The 18241-nt window shown below is 41.3% G+C and overlaps 1 protein-coding gene across 5 annotated transcripts in view; it reads left to right on the top strand.

Annotated features, from left to right (window-relative positions):
- THADA (THADA armadillo repeat containing) overlaps positions 1 to 18241 on the top strand; it is a 157213-nt gene that overhangs the window by 109588 nt on the left and 29384 nt on the right. For 3 of the 5 annotated variants that reach the window (XM_081854447.1, XM_081854446.1, XM_081854448.1), the window contains exons 31-36: positions 906 to 991; positions 12412 to 12827; positions 13088 to 13209; positions 14760 to 14832; positions 15446 to 15590; positions 16462 to 16593. In XM_081854447.1, the coding sequence (XP_081710573.1) occupies positions 906 to 991; positions 12412 to 12827; positions 13088 to 13209; positions 14760 to 14832; positions 15446 to 15590; positions 16462 to 16593 (974 nt within the window). Of the gene's footprint in view, positions 1 to 905; positions 992 to 12411; positions 12828 to 13087; positions 13210 to 14759; positions 14833 to 15445; positions 15591 to 16461; positions 16594 to 18241 lie in introns of those variants that run through there. The other 2 variants (XR_014154525.1, XM_081854449.1) reach the window with 2 other exon arrangements.

The raw sequence follows: 18241 nt of genomic DNA, 5'->3' as shown, positions 1-18241 counted from the left end.
AGATAGGATATTTTTAGTGTTAGCACCCCAGTCGTTGGATGCCCTCCACAGAGAGGCTCTCCTGGCACCCACACTGTTATGTATTTAGTGGTCTGTGTCTGCCTAAGTTTGAGTCTGGACTAAGGATTCTGAGCCCCTGTGTCCTGATTCGATACATGATATCCAATCACAAAACATTTCAGGATTTGGGCCTCTGCCATTGGCCCTTAAACTCTGAGTCATGATTCGCAGCTTGGAAGTTTAGACAGCCAATCACAATGGGAGTGGGAGTGGCCCAGGCCTTCAGAAATGTATATAAGCAGTTGCTTTGCCCCGTTGTCCAGTTCTGTTAGTTCAATAAAGGTTCTTGCTGTTATCACTGTGTCTTGCCTGGTGGGAACCCACCTACACTTCACACACTCTGGTCTTTTTAGCACCAGGTGAAGACCTTTTTATTCTTTCACATTTTTAAGAAAGTGTTTATCCTCTTAAACTGTTATCCTCTGTTGTTTTATTCTGGTTTTGTATTGTAAGGTTTAGATACTATTTTAGATTTTAGGTATTACTCTGTTTTATAATTTAATTCTTTGTTATAAACCACCCAGAGAACTTGATTGTTGGACAGTGTAAAAGTGGGACAAGTAAGAAAAAAAATAAAACAAGTTTTATCTTGAATAGAGCATGACTTGACTGCAGGAAGTAGTTTTGCGATAGGTTGTGTCGCTTTTTTCATTGTAACATTTGGTAGATCATCCTCAGATTATTTAGAAATGTAATGTAGAGATGTAGGCATTGGCTGGTTACATACATTTTATGTGAGCAGGACCTGACAGGAATTTAATATCCTCCTAATGGGTTGTTGGTTTAAGGGGCAATTTTAAAGTATTTTAAAGCCATTTAACTTATGCCAATTACTTTGTTTCTAGGCAAAATCCTTGTTTGGTGACTAGATCAACATATCTCGATATACTTATTCTTCTGAATAATTACCTTGGGAGATCCAAAATAAAAGGTGAGTTTGAGCTAATGTATCGCTTTCTTGCCAGTAAGAGAAATAATAATAATAATAATAATAATAATAATAATAATAATAATAATAATAATTTATTATTTGTACCCTGCCCATCTGGCTGGGTTTCCCCAGCCACTCTGGGCGGCTTCCATAGAAACCAAAAATACACTAAAATATCACACATTAAAAACTGTACTCCAGGTGATATTAAGCTAAGGCATATTCTGTGTAGACCTATTGAAATAAATTGACTTAATTTACTTTAGATGCATTGTAATCATGGACCTGATCCAGCAAGTGGTTCTTATGTTCTTTGGTTATCATATGTACTACTTAATGTGACGTGGCAAGTTTTAAACTATGACTTACTGATACGGTGCAAACTTGCAAACTTCCAGAGAGATGCTTCTAGTTGCTTCGCTCTTCCCTTTTACTCCTGGGCTGAGCTGAGACAAAGTTTGGCCTAGCACAGAGCTTTCCAAACTCTGTGTCACGACACATTAGTGTGTTGGCTGCAGTGTGTAGGTGTGTTGTGTAAACGCTTCCCACAATCCTCCCTGGTAAAACTGAATTAACGTGTCGCGAAATGATGTGTGTCTAAAAAGTGTGTCATCAACATGAAATGTTTGGAAAGCTCTGGCTTAGCATGTCATGTGATCCTGGGCTTGTACTTATGCTCTCTCCTCACTCGCCATAAACTCTAGTGATGTGAGAGTCCAAAAGAGTCTAAAACAGAAGAATGAGACTGCATGCATTTTTTCATCAGTAATTCATAAATACCTTAACAAGTTCTCCACTACACAGGCATGCTATCATTAAAAGTGGTGTTCAGTCTTTTTCTTATCTAAGACAAATATATTTTCCAGTTTTCATTGTTAATTAGAATGCATGGTTCTTATAACTTCATTTTCTGCCAAATGCAATAAATACGTTTCAGCTGTATTTCTGTTTTGCTTTAACCCCAAATATGTTTTTTGTGACCTATTGCTGAAAATGGTAGTGAACTGTTTATTTAAATGATAAGCCGGTCGTAAGTTGTACATCATTTTAATAATGTATTTGTGTCATACTTGCTCTTTAAAAAAGTTGAATATTCCTTAAAGAAGCATTCTCACAGTCATAAAAAACTGAGAATAGCCATGAAAAATAGCTTAAAATGCTGGTATGTGTGCACACTAATCAAAACTAAGGGGCAGAAACAAATATCAGAGCTGGTGCTGATGTAATGTTAACTTTCTTTACTTAAATCTCTGAGAAGTATGATCAAAATAAATTAAGAGTATAGAAACATTGGCAGAAAATATACACTTGCCAGGGTTGTAGGTTTCGAGGTCCATGTTGGGCAAAAGATTCCTGGATTGCAAAGGGTTGGATTAGATCAGGCTTCCTCAACCTCAGCCCTCCAGATGTTTAGCGACTACAATTCCCATCATCCCTGACCACTGGCCCTGCTAGCTAGGGATCATGGGAGTTGTAGGTCAAAAACATCTGGAGGGCCGAGATTGAGAAAGCCTGGACTAGATGATCGCCGTGATCCGTTCCAACTCTATGATTATATGATCTAATCAGGCTACATTTAACAAAATTCATCTGAATATTATTTTTATTACATCATACATTTTCTGTGCAGATGGGTACGGTCAGTTTTTAGCACAGGAGGCCAGCTCTCCAAATACTTTTACCTTTCCGGGAAGAGAAGGGTGACAGGTTTTGTTTTTTAACCATTACTTTAAAGTGGTGACTGTTGCAATCATGTCTTGAGGGCAAAATGTACATCTTAAGTAAATTTAAACAGCTTCCTCTTTCCACTCTCACTCCATTGTAATGATTTTTTCCCTTTTCACCATTTCCTTTCAAACGTGAGGGAAGTATGAAATAAGCTCTCAACTTCGCATTTTATCCTATGTACGACATAGTCTCTCCCCCGCCCCCCTTTTATGAGGTTTTGAACAAAGATAAAGCAGCCACCATGTTGTAGAAAACTGTGCCCTCTTTCTTAGCTGAATACAGTGGTGCCTCGCAAGACGAAAAGAATCCGTTCCGCGAGTCTCTTCGTCTAGCGGTTTTTTCATCTTGCGAAGCAAGCCCATTGACGGCTTAGCGGATTAGCGCTAGTAGTGGTTTAGCGGCTTTTAGCGGCTTTTAGCGGCTTATCGGCTTAGCGGATAAGCGGCTTAGCGGCTTAGAAAAAGGGGGGGAAGGGGAAAAAACCCGCAGGAACTCGCAAGACATTTTCGTCTTGCGAAGCACCTCCAAAACGGAAAACTCTTTCGTCTAGTGAGTTTTCTGTCTTGCGAGGCATTCGTCTTGCGGGGCACCACTGTATTCCATGCCTCCCACTAGTTCCCTGGTCAGCAAAGAGAATCCTTCACATGAGGTGCTTGTATACAGTGCACTGGAGTATGCGTGGATTGGGAGGGTCAGTGGGTTGTCGCGTTGTTCATATTAGCTTTAGAAGAGAACCAGAATTAGGCAAACTAGACACCGCATGCGAGATCTCCTGACATCTTTTTTTAAAAAACCCTTAAAAGCAGTTGCAAGAAGGAGAATTAAATTAGATTGAGGAAACAGTGCTGGGAAGAAGTGTTGGCTCCCTTCCCCATTTTCCTAATCAAAACTTTACTTCACCAGAATCTTCAAGGGGAAAGATGGGTACCTACATCCACTTCCTTGAAGTTAATAACATCTTTGAGGGGGCAATATATTTTTTTTGGGGGGGGGGGGAATGTTTCGTTGTTAAGATAAAATACTGACCAGACACAGACAGGTGGTCTGGGGGGAGGCTAAATCTGTCGGTTTGAACAGATAGTTTTCCCTCCAGCTTCTCATTCTTTGTTATGGTTGGAATATTTAAATACCATCTGATACACAAAGAAGTATGATTGTAATTTGGTATACTGGTTGGCTGTTGTTATTTCATTCTGCAGGTCTGTATTACTTCACCACCCCCAGCCCCAGTTACTTACCTGGTTTTTGTTTTGGTGCCTACACACTTTTGTATGCAACATACAAAATACAAGATAAGCAACAATTGAGGGGACAATTTTGATTTGAAAAATAACGCATTGAGGCTAAGGTTAAATCAGTGCCATGGCCCCGAACCAATTTGGACCCTTATTGGTTCCCCTTCGATTTTGAAATAGACATCAAGAAAGCCAGTTGTGGAACGTTCACATCTTATTTAGTTTGGTTTCAGACACCTTTGTAAAAGCAGTCAGCAAGGGAAGAAGACGAGGTGGAGAAAATGCTGTAGCCCAGGGGTTGCCAACATTTTTTTACTAGTGGGCATATTCTGAATTTTGAGAAAGTGCTGAGAGCTCATCACAAAATGAACTGGGTGTGGTGTAACACACAACTGGAGAGACAACCACTGCTGACAATCTTATGCTTGCCATGGGAAGTCAGCTAGGTCTTGCTGGTCCTGGTTATGGTCCTCTCTCTCTCTCTCTCTCTCTCTCTCTCTCTCTCTCTCTCACACACACACACACACACACACACAGAGAGAGAGAGATGCTGTTCCCGTCTAAGCAGCAACAGAAAGCATTCCTCAATACCGGGAAAAAATCTACAAGGAAGCCATGTCACTCATTTCATCAAAATCACTTAAAATCATCTGCACATTTTGCCCCACAATTTTATTTATAGGAAGGCTAGAGGCTTCCCTTTTTTATTTAATGGAAGCTCAGAGTCTGGGGCACCTGCCTAGGTGCACCACTGAAAACCTTCAAAGTGGTGCTATTGCCATAAACATCCATATATTCCCTTCCTTACGGCTAGCACAGCAGTTTTGAAGGCTGTGGCACTGACCCTCTGTTGCTTAGGGTGAGGGGGTGCATCTGTCAATCTTTGCTCAAGGATCTTCTTCCCCCACCTATAACTTCACACCTACTTTCTAAATTTCCTGTGCCCCATACTTGCGGAACCACAACTTTAATCTACTTTGCCATCTTTTCTTTCAATGTGGAGTTTCCTCCACTTGGATCCTCTTTAAAGAAAACTGAACATCTAGCAGCTTCTTCCTTAATGGGAGTTTCCTCTCTCCAGTCTCATGTTTAAGCCCCTCTAGCCTTTTGGCTTCAAAGAACAGATTTGGAACACAAAGTGGAGAATGTTCTATCCCAAGCACCCACACACTCTTGGCTACCAAAAAAAAAAGGACAGCCGGAGTATATATTTCATCTCTTTTTATAACCGTACCCATTTTTATATAGTGATATAATAGCCAGTACTATATAACTACTGAGCCTTCTAGGTTGAACTCCCTTGGGAGTAGATGACAGCGGGCAGATTATTTAAAAACAAAGAATCGGCCCCTGTAGCCAGTGAATCCAGCTGGTCGAAGTTCTCTGTCAGTTGATATTGAACATAACACATTGGTGTATTTTTACACGGAATCATGTGTGCTTCTTTAAGTTGGTTGGGCCTTTGGAAGTTTGTGGCACAATTTGAGCTAACTCCTGTTAACTTGGCAGTACGAAGTTGACTAGGTTTGTGGACAGTGACCATTTTAACATTAGTTTGAGCATTTCATTCCTCATGCCAGGCACTGCTTGTTTTTACAGAGGTTGAGCATGACTAGCGGGTTATGACATTGCTGCTTTTCCCATCCTGCAAAGCACATGTTTTTAGAACATGAGTGGCCATCTTCTGAGCGCCACAGGCAGTTAAAGCCTGCGGCTTCCTGCACAGCAGCAGGAAGGCCAGATCGTGGCATAGAGCAATGTACACATCAGCAGCTTAAAATGCTAGGTTATTTCCATTAGTGCATTTCAAGTCACATTTTTACATTGCTGTACACAATGTGGGCGGGGTGTGTGTGTGTCTGCACCCAGTGCCCATTGCCCAATTTGCTTCCTCACACCTGCAACCAGATTCCTGTCTCAAATGTACACACCTCAGCTTAACCATGATTTGTGTTTTCAAATTGGATGGAAGCCGGTTTGAGGAAAAGCTGGTCAAACAGAAGTATTTTTCGTTAAGCAGCAGGAAACACATGGATTGTGGCTAACACCATGTTTGTTTCATGATTGATTTAATGCATCTTTATACCACCTTTTCCTACAAGGAGCTCGAGTTGGCGTGCATGGTACTCTCCCCCACCCTTTTTAATCCCCAAACAACTTTGTGAGACAGGTTAGGCTGAGGGGCAGTGATTGGCCCAAGATCACCCACTCAGTGACCTTCATGGCCAACTGGGCATTTGAACTCAGTTCCTAGTCCCACACTACACCACACACACTGGTTCTCAATAGGTGTTTGGCTGTGAGAGTACACTGGAGCTGGAATAAACAATAATGTGCACACAGCCATAGAGTTGAGCAAACATTCTTCCCTGCCTTTCCTATCAGTCCTCTTGCCCATGGGGGCTTCTGTACAGCAGAGGTGGGCAGACTTCAAGCTTTATATTTTACTGGAACCTCAAGATCCACCAGTTAGGGCTTAGGTGCAAAAGACATTGAACAGTACATTCTGAGCAAAGCAATTTGTTCATTCATAGAATGAACTGAGCTGCTCACTGTCCTTTTGAACACAAGTCTACTTTGGGTTACCCCAAGCTTTTTTAAAAAAATCCAGCAGCCTCATTTAGGTGGGAAAGGTCATTTTGTGGTTGCTACTGGTAGGCAACAAGGAGTTGGGAAGCCTTGCTGGTATATTGGAAATCACTCAGTGATCTAGTGGATTCCAATCTGCCTTCTGCCCTTCCTGCATCCATCTGCATCTGTCTGTCTTGAGAGACAGTGGAAGAGTGCCATCGGGGGTAAAGTCAAACTGTTGGAGAGTTATAGGACTTGTTGTAGCTGCAGAGATCAATACGGGAGAGACATGTTTTCTTGCAGATGGAGCAGATGAAGGCTGGTTTTGCTGTTGCAGATGCACCATGGCATTTCTTCACTCCACTGTAGAACACATGAGATGGGCATTTCCTCATCCTATGAGCTTCATTTTGTCACTTGCTTACCATTTTAATTCCACCACTGCATTTGAATGTGCACGGCTTAAATTCAGCCAAAAATATGAAACATTAAGCAGCTGTTGCTGTGCAGATGAAATATGGTTCACCTACTTCAGGGTCATCTGTATTTCCTAAATGGCTAAAGACTCTTTAATTTAAAAATGTCTCTGTGTTTTGTTGAAGGAGGAGAGATGGTAGATAAAAACAAACCAAGTTCTAACATCAAAGCATTTATTTCTTTTTTGTAGAAAACGTTTAATTGCCATATATTAAAAATAACTAGGCACAAATATCTTAGTTTGATATCAAAGCTCATGTAAGTACTTTGGATCTAAGTTGAGAATAGTATTTCTCAGCTCTTGATAACAAAGATGGCTTGCATTCCTGTGCAGTCCCAGTGAATTTTTGCTTGAAAAAAGCATGTCATTTTAAGTGCATGTAAATGTCACACTTTAAATAACTGTACTGTACTAAAATAGGCTATTGCATTTTTTTCATGCACTGTTTATCAACATCTTTTTATTGATTCTGAGCTTTATTTTAATAAGAATGATAGAAGTAAAACGAAAATCTGCTCTTATGGCTCAGGTCAAGGACAGTGAAGTTAATAAGCTATTAAGTCTGAATGCCTGTGGACTTCCACCACAGCTGGGGAGATATTGGGATGCTTTGGAAACCTGGGGGTTTGCAGAAGTAAATACCTACTGAGGAAAAACTCTGACTGTTGTGTGCAACAGAAATATAAAATACAGCTTACTGAGAACTGAGCATGCTTGGTAGCTGCTGAATGTTGACCATCAGTTAAAACTAGGATGAAGATGCAATGTCCTATTGAAGTGCCCTACAGCTTATAACAGATTTCCCTGACCTGGTGTCTTTGAGGTGTTGTTGGATTCCAACTCCCATCAGCCCCAGTCAACATGACCATTATTTGGGGATAATGGGAGTTGTGGTTATTATTCCATAAAATGACTGGGTCACATTTCAGGAAAGTTCTTCTTAAATAAAAATGTCTTCAGTAGCCACTTATGCCAGTGAAATTCTACTCAATATTGATGGAAAGCAGAACTCCAACGTATAGTTAGCAGAGTAAAAACACATTGCAGAATTCCCAAAAAATAGAACAGATACAAGAAACCTATTGGAATGCCTGATGTTTTTGTCCATGGCAGGGACACTGGAGTTGCTTGCTGGTTCCTGCTCCAGGTGGATCATGTTTAGTCAAAACACTCCACTATGTCCTGTCCATCTTGGGTGGCCCTGCATGGCATAGCTCATAGCTTCTCTGAGTTATTCAAGCCCCTTTGCCATGACAAGACAGTAATCCACGAAGGATCCAGCCTCTTAATGAGGTGAAAGAGAAGAGAGCAAAATATGGTCTGAAGTTCAACATCAAAAAAACTAAGATCATGGCCACTGGTCCCATCACTTCCTGGCAAATAGAAGGGGAAGAAATGGAGGCAATGAGAGATTTTATTTTCTTGGGCTCCATGATCACTGCCGATGGTGACAGCAGTCACAAAATTAAAAGACACCTGCTTCTTGGGAGAAAAGCGATGGCAAACCTCAACAGCATCTTAAAAAGCAGAGACATCACCTTGTCGACAACGGTCCATATAGTTAAAACTATGGTTTCCCCAGTAGCAATGTATGGAAGTGAGAGCTGGACCATAAAGAAGGCTGATCGCTGAAGTACAGTGGTGCCTCGCAAGACAAAAATAATCCGTTCCGCGAGTCTCATCGTCTAGCGGTTTTTTCGTCTTGCGAAGCATCCCTATTAGCGGATTAGCGCTATTAGCGGCTTAGCAGCTATTAGCGGCTTAGAAGACGGGGGGGAGGGAAAAAACTCGCAAGACTTGCAAGACGTTTTCGTCTTGTGAAGCAAGCCCATAGGGAAATTCGTCTTGCGAAGCGCCTCGAAAAACGGAAAACCCTTTCGTCTAGCGGGTTTTTCGTCTTGCGAGGCATTCGTCTTGCGGGGCACTACTGTATTGATGCTTTTGAATTATGGTGCTGGAGGAGACTCTTGAGAGTCCCATGGACTGCAGGAAGATCAAACCTATCCATTCTGAAGGAAATCAGTCCTGAGTGCTCACTGGAAGGACAGATCCTGAAGCTGAGGCTCCAATACTTTGGCCACCTCATGGGAAGAGAAGACTCCCTGGAAAAGACCCTGATGCTGGGAAAGATGGAGGGCACAAGGAGAAGGGGACGACAGAGGACGAGATGGTTGGACAGTGTTCTGGAAGCTACTAACATGAGTTTGACCAAACTGCGGGAGGCAGTGGAAGACAGGAGTGCCTGGCGTGCTCTTGTCCATGGGGTCACGAAGAGTCAGAAATGACTAAACAACAACACTGGAATGCCAGAAACAAAGGGCCGTCTGGTTCACCATCCTGTCTTCAACAAGAGTCACCCTTATGATTTAATCCTCAGTTCTTGATTTTAAGTTTAATGGCTCTGCATCATTTTTGTTAAGATGCTAGCCAGTGATCAACCTCCAGTTGGAAAAAGCATAGCTATATTTTGAAGCAACACTGTTTTTATCTGGGCAGAATATACCTTCTGGTCATGCCCAAAGTATCAATGTGTATAATTCCCATCCTACCTTTAATATTTTTTATCTTCCTTCCTATTCCTTTTCCATCTTTCTTCATCCTGGTATAGAGAAAATGTTAATAGCCGTGCTTCCAGCAGCATAGTTTTGTCTGAACAGAAGTGCCTCTTTAATTCACCTTAAGTTACGGAGCCAGACATTTACTTTAGAAATTAATACATGTGTTGGTTTAATAAAAGTTATAGCATTGGCCAAGGAAAAGAGTTTGTTTTAAGTTAGGCAGAAGTAAATAGAAGTAGGGAAGGGTTTTTTCATCAGGGGTAGAAGCGCAGGGATTATTTACTCATTTGTAATGAGATTTTTGTTTTTCTGGGAAAGACATTTTTGAGAAAATGTTGAGTATAAGGGAAAGTCAGAAATGTTTGGCTGTGGCTTGAGATGCTACAAACATATGGAAACAGCGCCCCAGAGGTCTGTGAAAACATTTGTGTTTGCTTAGTCTCCCCTTCCCCAACTAAATAGATGACCACTGGGAGCCAAAAAGGGTCTAAGCCCCTCAAATGGTGAAGTAGTTGTCTAAATCAGAGCCTAAAAAACACATATGAGCTGCTGGATGCTGGTATTCCTCATTTGCTGCCCCCAGCAGCCTTCTGAACATGTGTTTTGGACAATCCACATCTGGATTGCCTGGTTTAGGAGTTTCCAGTCTCCTGTTCTTTCACAGCAGCCACACGAAGGCTATAAGACATCTTATACAAGACATTTTGCAGTGATTGTCCATTGTCATATTAGAACAATGATTGTATCAACTGATGTAGAGTATGGACAGGGGAGAAATCTGATTCTGGAACACAAGTCTACCAATTTCACACTTTAAGAAACATGAGGAGCTGAAAGAACAAAAATGGACAGATCCTCCCATCCCTAGTGTAGAGGCAGTGTTGTAGAGTGGTTAGAGCAGGGGTCAGCAAACTTTTTCAGCAGGGGGCCACTGTCCCTCAGACCTTGTGGGGGGCTGGACTATATTTTTTGGGGGGAAATGAATGAATTCCTATGCCACTCAGAGATGCATTTTAAATAAAAGGACACTTTCTGCTCATGTAAAAACACGCTGATTCTTGGACTGCCCGTGGGCCGGATTTAGAAGGTGATTGGGCTGGATCCGGCCCCTGGGCCTTAGTTTGCCTATCCATGGGTTAGATTGTTGCACTAGGAAGGTTCAAATCTTCACTCAGCCCTAAAGCTTCCTGGGTGACCTTGGACCTGCCACCTGCCACCAGCCACCATCTCTGCCTAACTTAACTTACAGGGTGGTTGTGAAGATAAAATGGAAAGGGGGAAACCTTTATGTTCCACTTTGACCTTGGAGAAAAGGTGTGGTATGAATGGATCACAGCTGTCCATGGAGGCACAGGTCAGTTCTGTGTCCAGGGCAGCTGTCTACTAGCTCCATCTGGTACACAGGCTGGGCCCCTACTTGCCCGCGGACTGTCTCGCCAGAGTGGTGTATGCTCTAGTTATCTCCCACTTGGACTACTGCAATGCACTCTACGTGGGGCTACCTTTAAAGGTGATCCAGAAGCTACAACTAATCCAGAATGCAGCAGCTAGACTGGTGACTGGGAACGGCCGCCGAGACCATATAATGCTGGTCTGGAAAGACCTACATTGGCTCCTAGTACGTTTCCGAGCACAATTCAAAGTGTTGGTGCTAACCTTAAAAGCCCTAAACGGCCTTGGCCCAGTATACCTGAAGGAGTGTCTCCACCCCCATTGTTCAGCCCGGACACTGAGGTCCAGCACTGAGGGCCTTCTGATGATTCTCTCCCTGCGAGAAGTGAGGTTACAGGGAACCAGGCAGAGGGCCTTCTCGATAGTGGTGCCCGCCCTGTGGAACGCCCTCCCATCAGGTGTCAAGGAAATAAACAACTATCTGTCTTTTAGAAGACATCTGAAGGCAGCCCTGTTTAAGGAAGTTTTTAATGTTTGATGTTTTATCGTGTTTTTAATATTCTGTTGGGAGCTGCCCAGAGTGACTGGGGAGACCCAACCAGATGGGTGGGTTATAAATAAATAAATGATGATAATGGTAATGTTATAAATTCCACCTTAAGTACTTCCTTGGAGATAGGTCAAATGCTACTATCATGGCTAAGTTCCTCTTGGAAGTACTAAGAAACAGAAACCTACATGCTTTGGATAAAACATAGCGACCTCCTTGGAACCCTTTCCCTTGTATTTCTGTTTTATTTTGCTTTTGAAAATGTTTTTGTGGGCCTTTAGACTGAAATAAATATCTGTGTGTGAATAATGTCATAATAATTAATCATAGAATTGTAGAATTGGAAGGGCCCCTCACGGCCATCTAATCCAACCCCCTACAATAAATAAAATAAAGTGGCTAAGTTTAATTGTTGAGGCTTCCAGTTCCCCATTTGTGCACAGATGTGAAATGCTTCTCCTATGGCATGCAATACAGTTTGGGGTTTTACTTTTCCCTGTATTCATTACCCTGAAGAAACTATGTAACACTAGCATGTTTGCAAAGTTGTGGGGGAGACCTTCAGATTTCACTTGTTAGTATTTTAGCTATGTCAAAAATTTTAATATGTTACTTAAATATGCAAAATAATTGTTGAACTTAAAACTTGAGTAATTCTGAAGAAATAGTTCTCATTTTCGAAACATTAGTAATATATGAAGCTTGGGGAAATGCCCCTCAAAATTTGAACATACGTTCTGTTGTTAAATCATGTGGGCTTCTTATGTCATAGGAAGCAGGTAAAATATTTCACTGCTTAAATGTGCTCAAGTTTGATTGGATTGTGTTCCAAGTTTTATGAGTAATAACCAAAGACAACCTTTCCTTTTTCATTCCTCATCCCACCACCCTATCATATTTAATTCCAGGAACAGAGCTGCTCAGTTTTTGGGATAAAATAGGCACAATTATCTCAGATTCGGAACTGGCAACGGGTATCAGCTACTCTTCTGCAGTGCCAGGACTTCCTCAGTATCTCCAGAGCATCACCAAACTCTTCCTGTCGATGCTCACGGTGACTTCAGATCCTGGATTTGCAAACTACAGTTCACCCGCCAAACCGAAAACAGTAAAACCTTGTTTGTCAGTTGCACATCTGCTACGCTCTGAGTTCTGCGAAGTGCGCTTGTTGGTCTTAGAAGCGACTGTTCTGTGGCTGAAGCAAGGACATGCCAAATCTGTGACGGAAGAACGGGGGAAAGTTCCATTGTGTCTACTGTCTGGTTTGGAGGAGATCCTCCTTTGGATGGCTGTAAAGGAAAAGCATCCGGAATGTTTTTGTAAGGTAAAAACAGTGGTCCCCCTCTCCCGTTCTGGATGCAAATACTGTAAAATTCACAGTGCTATCCAATGTGGGCAATTTTCATAGTAGATCCATTGAAATCAAATAAGCAAGTAACTTAAGTCCATCATTTTCAGCGGGTCTCTCAGCATGACTAATGTAATCTGTAAAAAACATGTAATAATTTTGGAGTAAATGGATCCAATTCATGCCAAATTTATTTTTATCTTTACCTTTCCCCCTCTTGTTGCTATTATATATAGATATTAGAGGCTCTATACCATATGGACCTGCAAAATGTGCTTTCAGGGACAGAAGATGCTTTAAAAATGAATGCAAGAGAATTCTTGCGTTGGGTTTTGAATATTGCAGATGCTTCTGACAGGTAAATTCTTTTGTCTTTTTTATATTTACTGATTGCAGGTTGCCAAGTGAAAATAAACTGATGTCAGAGGGTGAGAGTGGAGAAATATTTGTGCTCTCACTGTCTTGTTAAGCCCCAGACATTGTCATATTTTTAACAATTTGCCTCTATGGTATTTTTAATACATACTCAGAAGCCCATAGCTAAGGCTAAGAAGTGATGAGTCGTCCAAATGAATTACAGGCTGAGCAGAAAGCTGAGTGGCTCCTCTGGTTCTCTTTTTCACCAGCATCTTCATATTTAAAATGGTAAATCAGTGTTTCAGGGCAATGGTTATTGCTGTATCATAAAGCTACAATCGCAGGAGGCCTGTTTTTCTTTGCTTTTTTGAGATCTGAATTTTGAATCTATATTGTAAAATTAACTAATAAATTACCTTGTCCATATTTTTATTCTATTTCATAAAATTTATATATATCACTTGATTGCAAAGCAGCCCTCAAAGGGTTTTACGAGACATAGTTATGAGTGCTACCAACAAATCTGGTATTCAACTTGCCGTTTGGTGAAGGAATCTATCACTTCCTACTGTCTGTCATGGGCCATTCATATCTTTCAGGTTAGATTTGGCAGGTGTATCAACTTTTCTACCGTAGAACTTTAAAACTGCTGGTATTTTTCTCCAGATCTTCCATTTGACCACTAGACCTGCTTTTATGACAACATTATTCCTCTAGCCCTTTTTATAGAAAACAGGTTATCAGGGCATGCATCTTACTACACACGTTTGCACTGGTTGTTAACGACAACAACAATTTTATTATTTATACCCTGCCCATTTAACTGGGTTGCCCCAGCCATCGCCAGACATTAAAAACTTCCCAATACAGGGCTGCCTTCAGATGTTTTTGGAAAGTTGTATAGTTGTTTATCTGTTTGGCATCTGATGGGAGGGCGATTCACAGGGCGGGGCTCTATAGAGCTTTCCATCATCTTAGATACAGTGGTACCTCGGGTTACATACGCTTCAGGTTACATACGCTTCAGGTTACAGACTCTGCTAACCCAGAAATAGTTCTTCAGGTTAAGAACTTTGCTTCAGGATGAGAACAGAAATCGTGCTGTGGCGGCGCGGCGGCAGCTGGCGGCCCCATTAGCTAAAGTGGTGCTTCAGGTTAAGAACAGTTTCAGGTTAAGTACGGACCTCCGGAACGAATTAAGTACTTAACCCGAGGTAACCACTGTAGTTTGGTTTCTAAGAGGAGGAGGGTTTGTCATACTTCAGTGCAATTCTATATCCACAAGGCGCAACCTCATGCCTAAGCAAAAGTTTTTCTTCTGGTTGTATATTGACATGCAGAGCAGCTGTAACAAATGGGACTGTTAGATTTCATCCTGACTTATGATAATAAAGCATATTGTGTGTAACAAGTGAAAATGAGAATCTCATTTTCACTTGTTACACACAATATGCTGCTAAACTGCTTGCCAGTTGACTTGCATTTTGCTGTAGCTTTGACATTTATTTCACACTTACGTTTGTGGATCTGTGTTAATCTTTTATTTTGCAGCATTGAAATTCAAAGTATATCCCTCAAATTTGCCTCAGAGTTGGTCATCCATCTTGTCCAAGATCAGCAGGAGGTAAGGAAATCTCATTTAACAATCATGTCTGCATCAGATTTACTATGACTATACATTAAGAGTTTCCATTCTTCAGGTTCATTTTGATGAACCCATAAAGTTAATTGCTTCATATATACAAAACCTGAGATTATGACTTCAGTGCATGAACAAGTACTACATTGAAGACCAATGGCAGAATTGATTTGATGTTAATTGTCTCAGAACAATTAACAAAGGAGTCCACTGCTGATTTATGCAGTGCTGTTTTAGTTTTTATTCTTTTAAAGCAGTGGTGGTGAACTCCCATCTGTTGTGCCAAATTTGATTTTCTTTCTTTCTTTCTTTCTTTCTTTCTTTCTTTCTTTCTGTCTTTCTTTCTTTCTTTCTTTCTTTCTCTCTTTCTCTCTTTCTCTCTTTCTCTCTTTCTCTCATTCTTTTGTCAAAAGCAAAGCAATGGTTTTGGTTTCCTTTTCTGTGTCAAATGAATTGCTGGTTCTGTGGAAACTGAATGTCACATTTTGTGTTTATTATTACTTTTTAGTTCCTGTCTTAGTGCCAGTTTTAGTATAGCGCTTGACCCTTCTTGTTTACTCCCTTCAGGCTTTTAAAGCCAGTATTAATTTTCTTATAGGAGGTGAAATCAGAGATGAAGCAGTGGATTGGCATAGTCACTTCCTTCTGCGGAGATGAACAGCAAACAGATCTCCGATTAGCTGCTGCAGAGATTCTTGTGAGCATTACGCCATTTTTTCTGACCAGTCAAAAGCTTCTGTTGGGTAAGTAAATAGAATTAAGCACTATGACCACAAACAAGCCAAAATTAAGCTTCTAAATTTCACTCATTTCAGTGAGAGAACAAATCACATGATAAGCTCACACACCAAAATCAGCAGAATATATGCTTAAATTTCAGTTGGCTTGCCACCTATGTTTATGTTTGGAAGCAGGAAGAGGCCTGATAAATCTTAAGGATGTGCATATGTTATATAGGGAACAACTGTGACTTTGTGGTAGAGTACCTGATCCTCTGCACAGGAAGATCTGTCCTCTCAGTAGAAAATGGGCCTATCTGCATGGTATGATTTGCTGTAACAGTGCTTTATAGCATTCGACTATGCTTAATATTTTTAATTTATTCAAACAATTTCTAACTCACTTTTAATGAAATGAATGGCCCCAGGGCAAGGCACATTAAAACTAATGAAATATACAATTAAACAACCTCAGCTGGGCGGAAGAGCAAGTAAAACAAAATAACCAAGCTAAACATCAAAATACTGAGCGAATAGATGTGTCTTCAGCTAGCACTAGAAACTTGACAAAGTCAGTGTCAGCAGACTTTGTGGCAGCAGAACAGGGTGCCAGTTGTAAAATGTCTTCTCTTCAGCTTTTTTATTTTAAAATTTTGATTCCCCCCCCCCCCAATTTGTCAGCTATGCACATTTTCCAAATACAAAAACCTTCCTTGGAGGTTTTTAAGCAGAGGTTGTTTGTCCATCTGCCATGGATGCTTTAGCTGAGATTCCTGCATTGCAGGGGGTTGGACTAGATGACCCTTGAGTCCCTTCCAACTCTTAAGATTCTATGATTCTGGTGTTGTTGTTTATTTAAAAAAAATTCCTAACATTTCTTTTTGTAAATACCTAGGTCTGTCTGATACATTACACCTCTGGAGTTGTGTTGTTCAGCTGTTGCAGAGTGAAGAGCAGATAGTAAGGAATACCGTTGCTGGCGTTATAAGACAAGCTCAATCCCAAGAAAACATCTCTAAGAAAACAGGTATGAAATTATTATTCTTCACCATCAACCATCAGTACTTGTGAAAGAGATTCATTGCACATGTCAATGTGTCTAGGTTGATATTGTTAGCAGGTATGACACAAGCTGCAGAAGGAAGCTTTGTGTTTATAGTACAATATCTCAATATCATTTCCCCCCTCTTCTTAACTGTGTGTGAGAATTATTCCTCTGCAGCAGGAAGGGTATATAGGGGTACAGTGGTACCTCGGGTTAAGAACTTAATTCGTTCTGGAGCTGTGTTCTTAACCTGAAACTGTTCTTAACCTGAGGTACCACTTTAGCTAATGGGGCCTTGCGCCGCCGCTGCACGATTTCTCTTCTCATCCTGAAGCAAAGTTCTTAACCCAAGGTACTATTTCTGGGTTAGCGGAGTCTGTAACCTGAAGCATCTGTAACCTGAAGTGCCTGTAACCCGAGGTACCACTGTGCTTTTAAAAATCTCTTCAGTGCTATGAAGGTGTTGCCTTTTCAGATTCATAAGTATATAGAACTCTGCATTTCATGTGAATTCAAGTGTTAGAATATTTTTATTTATATAGGACAACTTCAGCTGTGTTGAAAATAAAAGTTTATTTTTGCAGCAGACTTAATGGATTCAGATGTGGTTAGCCCCTGCCGCTTTTCCAACCTAGTCATGCTAGGGTTACAATCTACACAGAAACCAAACTATCTGGTTAGGAACAGGATTAATTATTGTTTTGTTTGCTTACAAACAATAACTTGTCAGGTAGTTATGGTCTTGCTCATGATCTGTGCAGTGCAAGCCCATGACAGGTTTATTGCTTTTGCACTCCCTCTCTCTCTCTCTCTCTCTCTCTATATATATATATATTGTACACACACACACACACACACACACATACATACATACACACACCCCCTCTCTCTCTCCTTTAATCCTTTTAATGTAAGGGACTGCACTTGAAATATTGAATTTAAAGTGAATGCTAAACAGTTCCTTCAAAATCTAATCAAGGATAGGCTCTGTAAAATGTAGCTTATTTCAAAGCAAAATTGCTTTTTACTGAGTATACTCCAAACAATGCAAGCGCAAAAAGACAATTTTTTGAAAAAAAAATTCTGATCCTTCCGATTTGTTGCCTCCTGATAGTTTAGTCCCCTCTCTTTCCAGCAGGAGGCTAATGTGGGGCACTTGCCATTTCTTCCCTAGAGCTTCCTTTTCTCCTACATCTGCTGATACGCTTCCAGGGTGTGTTGAGTGGGGAGGAGCTACCCTCCTGTTCCCTGTGGCTCCATCTCCCCTCCTGGCCTCAATTACAAGATAGGAAGGGGTTAAATCACCCTGAGTTGTTGTCATCTCTCCCCAATGCTTTCCTGTTTGTTTTCTCTGTCCCTGGGCTGCTGGATGGCTCTGGGCTAGATCCTCCCTAGGAAACTCCTGGCTGGCTTATCTTCCTGACCAGCAGGTGTCTCCAGCACCACCTGGCTATCCTGGCAGAGGAGGAATAGATGGCAGTGGAACCATGCCTTTCTATCATCTCCCTCTAGGCTTGTCTGCGACTCAGCAGCTGGCACAATCAGGACGTTGTGAAGCTGGTTTGGCAACAGCTGCAGCCTCCCATTGTGTGCCAGAGGACCTCATCCCAGCTGGCATGCGGGGGGGGGG

Source organism: Podarcis erhardii (assembly GCF_964252035.2).
Source record: "Podarcis erhardii genome assembly, chromosome: 3".
NCBI classification, from domain to species: Eukaryota; Metazoa; Chordata; class Lepidosauria; order Squamata; family Lacertidae; genus Podarcis; species Podarcis erhardii.
The sequence above is the reverse complement of the archived record's forward strand: the minus strand, read 5'-3'. Positions and strand labels throughout refer to the sequence as shown.